The sequence below is a fragment of the Centruroides sculpturatus genome, unplaced genomic scaffold, assembly GCF_000671375.1.
Source record: "Centruroides sculpturatus isolate CEXI.00-Female unplaced genomic scaffold, Cexi_2.0 scaffold73, whole genome shotgun sequence".
Classification (NCBI taxonomy): domain Eukaryota; kingdom Metazoa; phylum Arthropoda; class Arachnida; order Scorpiones; family Buthidae; genus Centruroides; species Centruroides sculpturatus.
This window is the reverse complement of record NW_019384330.1, coordinates 995,954-1,010,433: the sequence shown is the minus strand read 5'-3', so window position 1 is coordinate 1,010,433 and position 14,480 is coordinate 995,954. Positions and strand designations below refer to the sequence as shown.

General features: G+C 33.4%; 1 protein-coding gene across 3 annotated transcripts in view; it reads left to right on the top strand.

The window, feature by feature from the left end:
• The first annotated feature begins 9,258 nt into the window (after window positions 1–9,258).
• Window positions 9,259–14,480, top strand: part of LOC111629708 — a 92,306-nt gene continuing 87,084 nt past the window's right edge. The window contains exon 1 of one of the 3 annotated variants that reach the window (XM_023373607.1): window positions 9,259–9,459. In XM_023373607.1, the coding sequence (XP_023229375.1) occupies window positions 9,384–9,459 (76 nt within the window). In that variant the 5' untranslated portion in view covers window positions 9,259–9,383. The remainder of the gene's footprint in view (window positions 9,460–14,480) is intronic. The other 2 variants (XM_023373611.1, XM_023373618.1) reach the window with 2 other exon arrangements.

Genomic DNA, 14,480 nt, shown 5'->3' with positions numbered 1-14,480 from the left:
AATCTGATAACATGGGTTCAGTCACGTATATCGGTAATTTGAGCCTGGTAGCCTGGTTACGCGGGTTAAGTCACGTTTACAATTTAAACCAAGTTACACGGGGAGAGATATCAGAGCCTTGTCCAGTTGCCCACTCTGTCCACGGCTTGATTTACCCATTCAGAGAAAGTAGGTGTGACTTCTGTAAATTACGCGAGAGCTTCGACCAACCCGGAAAAGCCGACAGTCTACGTCATCAGCCTAACGGTCGCAACGTCATAAAAGTGGGCTGAACTTATGGACTGAAATGATATAAATACTGCAGCGATACTGAAATCTCTGCCGAAGCAAAATGGCTAAACCATTGTCAAAAGAGATCAGAGAGCTTATTGTCAAACATAGAAATGAAGGGAGAACCTTAGTAGAAATAGCCCGTTATTTTAAAATATCTACTCGTGTTGTTTCGAAGATCGTGCGACAACATAACGACACGGGTTCTCTGTCGCCTAAGAAGAAGACGGGTCGACCGCGACTTACAACCCCAGAAGAAGATGAAAGTCTAAAATTAAGAAGTCAGGAGAACCCTTTTAAAACGGCCAGACAGCACAGATTTGAGTTAAATCTCAACGTGTGTGTGGATACGGTGAAACGAAGGTATGTAACATTTGTAGTATAATAATCAAACTTCCAACAAAATATATATATTTCGATAAAATGAACCTCCAGAAATAAAACTTTATTAACATGTTATTTCGTATAANCGGAATCACTTTGATGCTCAAGGCAGGTCTCGTTCTCATTCTCCTATCTTCTTTGCTATCGCTGCTTTTGGGTGCAATCGTTCAAACTTTGCCGGCCACGACCATGAGATCATCCACGATGCATCTTTGATGAAATTAACTTATCTAAATTCAAAATTTCTCTGTTGCGTGTCAGCCCGGGTTGAATTTTTGTCGATGCGTAATGAAAAGTTCCCGTTTTTGATAAAAATAATCGTGGCTATTGTATCGTCCTAAATTATTTTTTTATTTTGCACAAACAGTATACAGTTTAACCTGATTATAATGTCATCGAATGTAACGACAACCCTAATATAACATCAAATTTTTATCAGTCCTATGATTTTACTATACTAGATAATGTTAAAAAAAGCCCACTTGTAATGACATAAAACTGTTTTAATGTCATATTTGAAGCACTCCCAAATTTACAAAATTAGATTACAAATTTTATTTAACTTAGAAGAAACTGTGTGTTCAGTCCTAAGGTCAGAGTTCACTTCTTAGAATGACTGTTTATGGTACTCTCCCTACTTGACTTCGGTGGGGTGAGGTGGCTGTTTTGCCTGTTTGCAGAAGAGGGTCGCCATTTTGTATTTTATTTTGACTCGATTCTCAGTCTCCTGACTACCTATGAGTCTGGATTTTTTTATGCGCAAATGATTTGGACACCTAATACTCTGTGCCAAATATCAACTCTCGACATGTACTCCTTCATGCCTCTATGCTGATAAGAACAGGTGGCAGTACAATTTTATAAACAAGACATACATACACATATGTATATGAGTATATGTATGTATTATGTAATTTAATAGAGGTGATACAGTACTAAATTCTGCTGATAGTCTGATACCAATAATTTTTAAACCAATACAGATATTTGCTTCTTACCATTTAAATTCAAATACAGTAGAATCTTGTTTTGATGGATTGCTTGGACCTTCAAAAAGCAAGTATTTTTTCAATAATTTGTTATGTTGCAAACAATGGATTTCCCACATACCAAGGAAAATATCTGTTATTCGAAAAAATGTTTTTTGACCCCGTACATGTACAGGTAACCCCCGTATAACACGGCACTTGTATAGCACGGATTCACTCTAACACGGTTCGAGAATTGGGAACATCCCCCGTGTAACACGGTGCTTTTATAGCACGGGTTCACTCTTAACACCCACGGTTCAGGAATTGGGTAAAACCCTCGTATAACATAAAATGCAATAAAGGGTGCGTTCTTTTATACCTCTGCAAAACTCCGCGCAAGCATTCTAATTGTTTTCTTGGCTACTTTGAATGCTCTTTCAACAATAATCCATTTAATGGTTAAAATTATACAATTGGGACCCTTCTTTTGCCTCTAAAAGCTCATTTTAGAATTATAGAGTTTTCCACATGATACTATTGAAAGTGCGGGCGCCGTCAACTTTCTTTCACTGTTGTTCCTAAATGCCTACAAACAGCAACGCACTCCTGTTGCAGAGCGACCGCTATTAACAAACGCACCCACAAACTGTTACCAGTTGATGATGCTCATGCTGAGATCATCATCATAAAATGAATAATCCTCTGGTAAAATATTTACTTAAATAATAAATAAGTATTTTACCTATGAAAAGAATGAATACTAAATCCGATTTAAATAAGGATTTAACATGTTTTTTTTAATTTTTGGAATCTAACCCCCCTTTTCGCACTAGTTCTTTGTTTCGTATAACATGGATTCGCATAACACGGCAATTTTCTGGAACGTAACTCCCGTGTTATACGGGGGTTACCTGTACTTGAAATTGTTTAGTAACTTGAGATCTCTATTCTTTATTCTACGTATAAAAACAGATATGTTACAAGATTGTATATTATGCTGTATATGTGTACAACAAAGCTGACAGAAACTGTACATATTGTAAGCACAAAGAGGCAAATTACATATGCTCATTAGTACTTCAGTTGACTTCAAGATTTGTTTAAAAACTCATTTATCTTGATTTGTTTTAATGCTGCTTTTCTGCCTATTGAATACAACTGCTTGATATTAGTAATGTCACGTACCTGTACATTCTATTCATTTATGCTGAAACTACTCAGGAAGGTTTTCATGACTTAGAAAGACTTGATTGTTATGCTAAATTTTATCACTATACTTGGATTAGCATTAGAATATTCATCAAGTGGTTCCTCAATTGTATCATCATGTCAACTCTCTTCATACAATTCTTTCATAGATATCCAGATGTAATAAATGCATCATCGAAGTCTACAAATTCCTGGAAATACCCAAATATTAAATAAATGTTGAAAAATTTAAAGTTTACAATAAATGGGGTTAGAAAAAAGTCCATTATTCTTAGTTATGGATTCACTAAAAGGAGGTAAAATTACATTGGTGGGACCTGGGGAAAAACCTGTTGTTCTGCAATCTGTTAAAACAAAATTCTACTGTATAAAGAAATAAGTTTACAGATCAATTTACAGGGTCCTTTCAGATCTGGGGCATATGCAAACATACCTAGTTTGCTTATGCCTGACTGCAGCCCTGTTTTTATGAAAAAAGTCAAATATGCCTTGAATAATGTAAGCAGAGTTTAAAATCTGCTACTCATTAGCACCCCTCCCCTTAACTCCACATCTGGAATGGTCAAGAATTTGGAGAAATGAGGGGGTCATGAAGGGGAAGTGATAGTTTGGTCGGGATGGAGGAGTGTAAGGTCCCCAGCTTGTATACTGGACATCTGGACGTTAAATTCATCCGTTCTTAGAATCACCTTACCTTTTTGTTAAATTGTTGCAGTCTTAATATTTGTAATGTTACAAAATGGCACAGCCGACAGGATCTCTGTACACAGTTAAGTTTATATAGTTTTGAAGTAGAAGTAGAATTATGCTTTTCAAATTCTTGGTACAGAAGATCGAAGACTCCTACATTATCTTTCGATATCAAGTAGATGGGGAAGACAAATAGACGGAAGTCGATCAAGAATTTCAAGGAATCGAAAATCATCCCACAATTTCGTCCTCATCAGTTTTTCAAACTGCTATCCGGACGATGATGAATTACTGGACACTAACTATTTCATTATCGGAGACAGAAGGTGAGCTCTATCTAGATAAAACTTTATTAAGACTGGCCGCTTTGGACAGTACTCCTCCTGCGGACAGTTCGCATGACCCTAAGTCGGATGTGTTGGCACAAATGGTTCAATTGCAAAAGCTGTACATGAACCAACAAGCCAAGACGTTGAAGATTATGAACTCTTTTCAGCAAACCCTCAAAAAAATGTCACTAAACCCATCACGCGATACGATCAACATAGAAAAATATGATGGAAAATTGGAGGAAGTGCGTATTTGGATAATTTCATACGAACACGCGTGTGCATCTCGCAATTGGATTACAGACGAACAAAAGATCCATAACCTTCGAAATTATTTGGAAGGAATTGCCGTAAAATGGTACAATTCTCGAGTACTAGATAGGGGCGATAAAAATTGGGAGGAATGGAAAAACTCTTTTCTTAGTGCATTCGGACAGACTCAAATCCAACTGTCCATATCAGCGGATACGTGGGAATATCGTGGAGGTTCACTGTTAGAATATTATTTTGAAAAACAACGGCGTATCCAACTTGCATATCTGGATATTGGGGAACAAAGCTTTATCACTATGGTAATGCGTGGACTACCTGCGGATACGCAAGCTATTCTTCTACAACACAATTTGAATGATAAAGAAGACTTACGTGTTGGATTGAGCAAATTGGCTACCAAAAAATCGGTACCGAGGAAAATCGAAAAAAGGAATAATATGCATGGTAACTGAAGTTTCACCTCTCTGAATGAAATTGATAATGGTCTCTCTTCTGGTAGAAACTATTTGGATGAGAATCTGGAAAATAGGGACGATGCAAAAAAACGAGTAAAGAAGGGTTTGCTGATCCCTCTGACAAAATCGGACCATTGTTTATTCACGGATCATAATGATCCTCGTATTTTCTCAATGGAAGTGAATAACGTGCAATGTGCAGTTTTTCTTGATCCAGGATTCACAGTCAACTTAATTAGTCCTAAACTAGTAGATAAATGCAAACTAAAATCCCATCCAATACATAGTCTTAAAATCATTTAATGGGGCATGCACAGTATATAAAGGTGTTTTGGCCACTATAAAGTTTAGAGATCAAACCCAACACTATGAACTTTTGCTAGGGATTCACACATTGGGAAAACTTAATATCTGTTGGAATTTTGATAAGCAGGAAGTCTTACTAGCTAAAACAGATGCAGATGCCATCTCCAGATTGTGTCCCCTTGTGAAATCTATGCCTGTCCACCAAATCGACAAACACAAGTGGCAGAAGACCAAGAATGGCCAGTTGATTGTCCCAAAAAATATTCAAAACCGCATTATGAAGCGGTATCATGATGATCCGGACAGTGGGGGTCATGATGGGTTTTGGAGGACTTATTATAAATTAAGGGCACGGTTCTGGTGGCCTAACATGAGACAAAGTATCCAACGTTACGTGCAGACCTGTCTGATATGTCAATCCGTCAAGTTTAAATACCGACCCTGTCAAGACCAACTCTATTTGCCCCCACAATCGAAAATACCATTCAATACGGTACACATTGATTTTGCAGAGGTTCAGAAACGAAGCAAAGGGGTAAGAATGACTAAATCATTTCTAGTGGTCATAGACAAAGCTACATGGATAACGTATGCTAAAGCTATGAAGGAGGATGTGCGTAGTGTCATCCATTATTTGGATAAATTACCATTATTCAATAAGGTAACTACTATCATCAGCGATTGCGGATCTATCTTTAAGTCGGACAGTTTCAAGCAATGGGCCAGAGACAGGAATATCTCATTAAAAATCACATTCCCTTATCGTGCTGCAGGAAATGGAGTGTGTGAGAGAAAGATACGGGATCTCAAGAAATTTTTTAATTGCTATCCAGATTTCAAAGGCGGGTGGAAAAGTTGCTTGGATGCTGCAGTTTGCTACAAAAATCGCAGCTAAAACTCTTATTTAGGTTGCTCTCCATTATTCAAATGGCAACGTACAGTTGTTAAGCTAGAGGCCGGCAGCGAATTCGGTATTATAGATCTACAATCATATGAAAAGGAGCGTACCGAAGAACAACGAAGGAATATCGAGACTCCATCAAAAAATATTATCATAGGAAGCATGTAGGATTTTTGGTAAACATTAATGTTGGATCCAGGATTTTAGTTCAAAGTGGTATGAGAGGAAAACATCCAAACATTAAAGGACCTTATCTGGTCGATAAAGTAATATACTATGACAACATTCCTAAAAATGTGATATATAGAACGGAAAGTGGAACTAAGAAAATAGCTCACCTCACCAATATAAAGTTGTATCATAACGGGTGAAGACAGGGCTAAGAAGGGTGGTGTAAGCAGAGTTTAAAATCTGCTACTCATTAGCACCCCTCCCCTTAACTCCACATCTGGAATGGTCGAGAATTCAGAGAAATGAGGGGGTCACGAAGGGGAAGTGATCGCTTGGTCAGGGGATGGACAAGTGTAAGGTCCCCAGCTTGTATACTGGACATCTGAGAAACGGACATTAAATTCATCTGTCCTTAGAATCACTTTACCTTTTTGTTAAATTGTTGCAGTCTTAATATTTGTAATGTTACATGTACAATGTTATAATAATATAGAAAAATTACCAGATTGAAAAATTTGTTACCAAATTGTTAACTGGCTTAAAATATTGTAAAATCTGGGTGTAAAACACCAGATTTTGCTGACAACATTGCTTGCAAATTGTCTGTTTATTGCCCAAAAACTAAACTTGCACTGTGTCACACCATTGCAGATCTTTGAAAATTTTCACACCGGTGTGACTAATAATAGAATATATAAAAATTCTGAATTTGTATATATCTTAGAATCTGTAGGAAGTCAGTTGGAAGCAATGTAAATTAAAATGAGAATTATTTATTGTGACATTGTCAGCATAACAAAAATAATTTATTTTGTGAGTACTTTCGACAGTATATAATTATTACTTCTAAACCTTTAGATTTCTGGTAAGATACGCATACACCAAATGAACAAACGTTTTTGATTCCTTACCAAGATTTGCTTCAGGTTCACTATTGTTTCAAATATGGAATGCCATGATTTTGAACGTTTTGAATACTAAATAAATTAAACCTGTCCCTATCCTCAAAATTAAGCTATTTTCCATTCTATAATAACTAAAAATTAAATTTTTTAATAAAATAACATAACAGATGTTGCCCCCACACAATTTTTAATGTTGCTGGGAAAGTTAAGCTGCTCTTTGCTGGATTTTTTTCTCTGTCATTATCATTTTATTTGTTTTTATTCTATTCCTTTATTCATCCTTCAACCATAACTAGTATAAATAGTGTTTTGGAGATTAACTTTTAAATTGTTAAGTAAGATGGCTGATTTGAAAAGACAAAGGAAATTTTATTATGTATTGATAGTATAACAAAAAGTGCTTTTACAAAGTTAGAGTAATGAAAATTGGCATCAGGTCAGGAAGATTTTTTTTCTTCAACCTAGTTGACACACTGAAGAAATATCATTGTTAAATGTAAGTTTGTTTTATTACTAAGAACTGAAGCTCAATGTCTATAACTTCATTGTGCTGATTTTTCTCTCCTGTATTAATTGATCTTTCTTGAAACTTTATAGTGTAAAGTAAATCAAATATGCAACAAACATTAATAAAAAGTATTTCAAATGGTTTTTGACAAAATACAACTGTTATCTTTATGCTATGAGTATTTGGAATACATTGTGTTCTAAATAGTTATAGCAAAACAGTCAATTGATATTAAAATTGTGGTATCTGCTTTAATGTATATTTCTTTATTTTAATTGAATATTGTTCTGATATTTTAACAGTAGATGTATAATTTAAAACTGAATCAAAAATTAGATTGAGTTTTCATGATAATTTTAATAAATGATATATAATTATTTTGTAGATTTTATTAGATTAAGTTAGCAATTAAAATATATATATTCAAATTAATTTGTTAATTAAAAATAAATTTTAAAATAATTACTGCAAAAGAGAGAGACAATTTTTATCCTTACACGTTGACACAAAAACCTTTAAAAAATGCTACAGAAAATGAAAAATATGAAATTAAAAGAAGGAAGTTACATGATGGTAGTAGATTTCAAGGCCTTATACCTCTCAATCAAACTAGAGCCATGTTTTTGCCACCTGAGAGACTTCTTAATGAGCAAGATCAGAAATGTGGTAAATACGAAAAAAACAGGTATTGGAACTAACACATCTTGCTACATTTGATTCTGATGAAACCGTGTTGTTGTTATTAAGCTGTTTCTTTGCAGACACACTAAGGTGACATATATCAACACTTGGCAACTTATTGACTATTTATTCAGTTGGGACGCCTTTTACATTTCGCGTTTCGGGCATTGGCCCCTCTTCAGCCAACTAGACATAAAAAATAAAACATGAGAAAATTTGTACAAAAATACGCGAGTAGATAAACTGTTTTTTTAAAAAAATTTTTTTAAAAACATACCATAAAACACAAACCACTATTGTACAGTTGTCGTACAGGATGGACAATTTCATATTTCATATACAACTTGGAGAACAAACAAGGTCGACGATAAAGTACCACCGATTAAACTCTGTATTCCATGATCATTGTGTACTAAACAACTGCAATATAGATAAAGCTAATACACAGATTCTACACAAAGAGAAGAAAACATACAACAGAAAATTCAAAGAGAGTGTCGAGATTATTAAAAACAAAAATAATAATTGTATAAATAAAAATTTAAGCATCAAAATTAACGAAAACTGGATGAAAATATTGTAACTAAGTTGAAGCTGATTGGTCGTAATTACGAAGAAAATCATCTAAGTTTAACGTTTATGAATAGATAAATATAGGTAAAGTAATAAGTCATGTTAAGTTTAATATAATAATTCATGTTTATATACCAACTTCTATTATATACAGAAATCGGTTCAAAAAATCAGCTCAAGTAAATATGTAAATTAGTTTGCCAAATAGCGTAGTTACGGAAATTGTACACAGGAGCGGTTTAACCAAAAGCTACAACTTAAATCGTATGTCTTTATGAATTGTAAGTAATACAAATAATAATTACTAGTTTGTACAATTAATGTAATTGCTTTAAGTATGTTCTATGTAAATTGGCAGTTTGGATAATATTGCTAAGATGACTTTGTGAAAATTTGTTCGGAAAGAAAGGGCGACAACTAATATCGAATGAATTTCGGTGTAATATGCGAATATCAACCACAGGTAAAAACAAATATTGTTAAGATATGTTGTAATTGTCAATCTATTTATTTGAATTTTGTGTAAATTATAAGAAAGCCATATTTANAATTATTTTTTATATATTTATATATATTATTTATATATATATATATCAATAGTTTAATTTTTTGAAGAGCATGAAAGAAAGTTGCATGTAAAGAAGTATCTTGCATTTTATCTTTTGCAGATGAACTACATCTCAACAGGATTTTATTTCTTCATTCTTCATCTCTTCTGTGATTTCCCTCTCTTTTTTTATCCTGACCTCAACTGTTTATGACTTTGACTGCTGTTCCTTCTAATCTCAATTTAATTTCATCTGTAATTATGGCTACACCCCCTGGGGCTAGAGGTCTGTTCTTGAAACTTGGATATATCTCAACTTCTAACCCATTTGAACTTGCATCATTATTTATTTTTATTTTGTCTTTGAAATTATTTACTTTAACAATTGTTATGAAAAATGCATGCATTTTGCACATTGTAAATTTATATTTAATTATAGGAAAAGAGTTTATGCAAATAACTTTATACTTGTGAATATTTGAAGACTTGTATCAAATATTGTTGCTTGCAACAAAATAGGTTTCCAGAAAAACTAAATTGCACTGCAACAGTTGAAACAATGACAGATTTCAGTTAAAGAAGATTTCAGTTAAAGAATGGAATTATATTGATGCAAAAAATTGGGTCATTTTCATCGTGAACACATTAGAAAATGTGAGTAAAGCACTCTGTGTAATGGAAAAAAGTTGCAAGTGCTTTATCACATGCAACATTAAAAGTTTAATATATCTTGGTTTCAAGATGAGGTTTTGACTTTAAAGTACACATTTCTCTTAAAATAGATGTTCTTATTTCTTATTTATGACAGCATTTTATAAGCTGCATGTTTTAGGGCACTTAACAAAAATTTGTGTTAATGGAAAAACATTTCATATGATATAATTTCTCTCACTAGCCAAGCATGAAAATACCATTAATAAAAGCACAGATTGTCGAATGGAAAGTTATGCTTTATTTAGATTTAGTCAGTATTATTACTTTCATCATCAGACTTTAAAGATCTGTAAAAGTCAGAAACTTGCACATGGAAAGTAGGTCATTCTTCTTTGCACTTTTCATTAGGATTGCCTACTGTTGCATTTGACAGATGAATGTTCTAGAAGCCATTAAAGGAATTTGAAACTTTACAGTCAACCCCCCTTTAACACTGTTGATTATTCCATTTTATATGAATTCCATGTTGTACGAGTCACTTAGATTTTACAAATACGTGAGCCGTTCACAGCCCGGCATATGTATTTGTAAAATTTAAGTGACTCGTACAACATGGAATTCATATAAAACAGGTTAATCAACAGTGTTATGGGGAGTCAACTGTATTATGTGCATGACTTCTCATTGACAGCAGTAAGTAAAATGCATCTTGTGGCTGTAAATCATGATGGGAGCATTGTATTCTAATGACAGTTGAGTCATTGGATGTAATCTGAACTTACATCATTGAGAAAATTTTAAGATGTTTTGATATCAGAAAAATTTTTATAAAAATACTGAGGTTCTTTATATCATTTGCATGTGTTGCATGTGTCATGCTGCAAACTTCACAGCATGGTGCATGCAATGTTTTTCCGCTCATCTCACTCTGGGACCTTATTCATTTCCTGACTCCCTCTGCATTTTCAATCTCTTATGATTTCAATTTCAGGGTAGATGATACCTTTTCTTTCCTAATTTTTGCACTCACAGCTCTGAAGAGGTGAGAGTGAATACCTTCTCATCTTCCATTTTCTATATACAGTGGTACCTTGTATAATGTATTTAATCCGTTTCAGGTGCACGTCCATTAAGTGAAAAGTCCGTTATACAAAACACATTTTCACATAGAAATACATGTTAAAACATCTAATTTGTTCTGCAGCATAAAATAACTGTACTGTACCATAAAAAAAAAAAATGGAGCAGTTACCAATTATACCAGGTAGTCAGATGTTGAGAAGAGGAGGTGGAGGAACACTTTCATACAGACACACTTTTTACACATTGCAGCAGGTCTCTTTTTATTGTTTTTTAATTGGAGTCAGATTCTGGAGAGGCTACTGGGGCTTGCATGGTCAACTCCTCTTGTTCCATCCTTTGTTTTTTGGAAACTGGCTTCTTGAAAAACATGTCCAAGGTGGTCTGTTTCTCTCTCTTCTTCAACACCTGTCGGAAATGACGGGCAAGGGTGTCATTGTAGAGATCATTGATACTGGTGGCCTCAGCTGTGTTTGGATAGTGAGTGTTGGTAAACTCCTGAACCTCTCCCCATTTGACAAGGAAGTCCTTGTTAACTTTCACTCCTTCTGATGGTTTCTTGCTTTGTTTCAATTGAAATCACCTTTCTGTTTTTTTTAGAAGCCATGATTTGCACAACACTTGAATAAATGTAAATACCCTGCACTGAGGTGATGTATGTAATAAACAAGGGAGCAAGCTGAATTCCAATGGGAGCTCTGTACTTCAGATATACTAATAATATATTCTAAAAATAGCAGATTGTTATTGGCAACGGCAAAAGAGTGGAAACATCATTCGTGCTTGTTCACAGAAAGTCCATTGTTTGCCTCACGTAACTGTCAAATGGAAATTCCTTTGTTTGCAGCCAGTCCATTGCTCAAGTCACATAACGGCCAAACAGAAAGTTTGTTGTTCACAGCGTCCATTATTCAAGGCATACGTTATACAAGGCACCACTGTACATGCAATGTCTTTCCATGCAGTTGATAAGTTAAATGCATGTTTTTATCATAGCCAGTTAGATTTTTTTTAATAGTAAATGTACTATTTGCTGCATTGTTTTGCAGTGCACAATTATTATAACAATCTCCATTTGGTTATTTTGGCAATTGCAACATTATTCGACACAAGCCTTCATTTGTTGAATGAAAATATTGAAAAATTTTAAAAATATTTAAATTAATACAATGGAGGACATGACAATTGATTTTCTTCAGTTTGAATCAGATAAAATTATAGTAAGCAGTTTTAAGAGAGATCTAATAAAAATATCTGTGACATCATTTTCATAAAGTATGGTAATAAAGATGTGTAAATTAGATTACTCAATAATTGTACTGCAGTCGACCCCCCTATAATGCAGGTTCATATAATGTGGATTCGTATATCACTGCAAAAAAATTGCGACCGTATTTGTATAAAGACACTAAAAGAGACTCATAAAATGTCATTGCTGACTTGTGTCGCGACAGGATTGGTTAAATCTGGACCAATAGTGGACAAGCAGCCGAACTACTTACACGCTACAGAGAGTTTAGGCGGGTAAGTTGAGTTTACTATCATCTGTACACTTTATAAATTAGGTACTGTAAGTCTAATACAGTACTGTAATTTTATACATTTCTTGTGAAAGAAACATTTCTTATTCAACGGTCATAAAAATTATTTCTATTAATGATGTCTCCAAAGTTCAGCAAATTTTTCGCAGAAAAATAACTTATCAGAAACGCGCCTGCCATTCGATGCGCTGCTCCACAACGAAAACAAGCTTAAGCAATGGCGTCATTGAACGGTGCACACTCAGTAAGTAATTCTACAATTTTTTGTTTATAGCATAGTTTATACGGATTATTCCCAAAAAATTATACGTGTTTTGGAAATATTGAGTCAAATTAGTCTAGAACCAGTTAATTTTATGGAAGAAAACTTTTCAAACAGCCGTAGTCCGTAAACTGCACATGTGCCGGGCTGTGATTGGCTCATGTATTTAAGGATTCCTACAACGTGAAATTCTTATAAAGTGGAACGTATCTACTGTGTTATAGGGGAGTCGACTGTATTTATTAATATGAAGAAGACACTACAAAGAAATATTTTTCAAAAATGGGATTTTCCAAGATTAAAGAGATTTATAGTTTCAGTATTACTTTATTTATTCATTTCAAATTTATTTTTAAATTAATAACAGAATCACAGTAGAGTGTGATTCTCTACTCTACACATACAGTTCCAGTTTTCTGGTAAAGTTGTTGTTTATTAAATTAATAACAATTAAGATATATCCAGATGTTTTTAAAGTCCTTCATAAGGAGTAAGGATTCTTGCTAATTGTTTTTGTTTGATATATTTTCTATTAAACAAAACTAAATATAAACATTAATAAAATGCTATACAATGATACCTCGGTTTTCGTCGATAATCTGTCTGAAAACAATCGGCAAAATCCGAAACCACCGAAAACCAAAGCAATTATTTCTGTACGAATCAATATAAATCCAATTAATTCATTCTAGACACTACAAAATACGTACCAGAAACATTTTATAGAGAATAAATATAGTGTTTAATACTAAAAACAATAAGAAATGAATATAAAAGACTAATGTAAAGAATAAATGAACATTTAACATAGCATTTGAAGGGCTGCTGACTCTGGAAACTTTGTTTGGGCTCATGATGGAGCTAAAAAGAAAGGAAAGCAATGGAATTGTTTCACTATATGTATGGGGTAATGCTCACACAATAAGAAACAATGCCATACTTAGCAGGAAAACATGTGGGTCACCCTTTGTTTTCACAAAATTAGCAGCGAGGTCACATGGGCATGCCAACAAAAACCAAGACAAACTTTTTGCAAAAAAGCAACAATGATTAAAGTCAATGAAAACCAAGGTATTGTATCTACTTATTGTGGAAAAATAGTAATAAAAGTATGTGGTTATTTTTTATAAAGAAGCAAACTCAATATTAAGATTCAATTTATCAAACTAATTATACTGAAGAGAGATAATAGCTACAGATTTAAGTAATTTAAGCTGTATCCTTTAAAATAATGATAGAAGTTTGATGATTATTTTACATCATAATATAGATAATCAGGTACCATCTTACAAACAAAAGTGGTATGCAAATATTTGGTAACTGTGACATTTAGATTTTAATTGAAAATTATGACATCAAATTTGAATATAAAAATTATTTTAAAACTGTAATTATACAGATGTTTCTATCTGTATAGTCTTAATAGTTCATATCTCATTCATTTGGGATTTTTAGTCTGAAGAGATCTGTTTAATCAGTTCATTTAAAATCATATTTTATGACTAACTAATGGCTTAAAACATGCATAAGTTCATAAAACAATAAAATTATAAACTTTTTTAAACCTGTATTTTACTTACTATAAAGCTATTTTTAGTGGGAAATCTTTGTCTCAAACTCAGTTTCAAATTTTAATAGTATTTAACAGTAAGAAACTTTTAAATTATTTTATACAATAATTCTATTATATTTTTCTGGATGAATAAATAACTCTTTCTAGCAAATTTACTTTCTGAATCTTAAATAATTTTCAGTTAAAACATTTATATA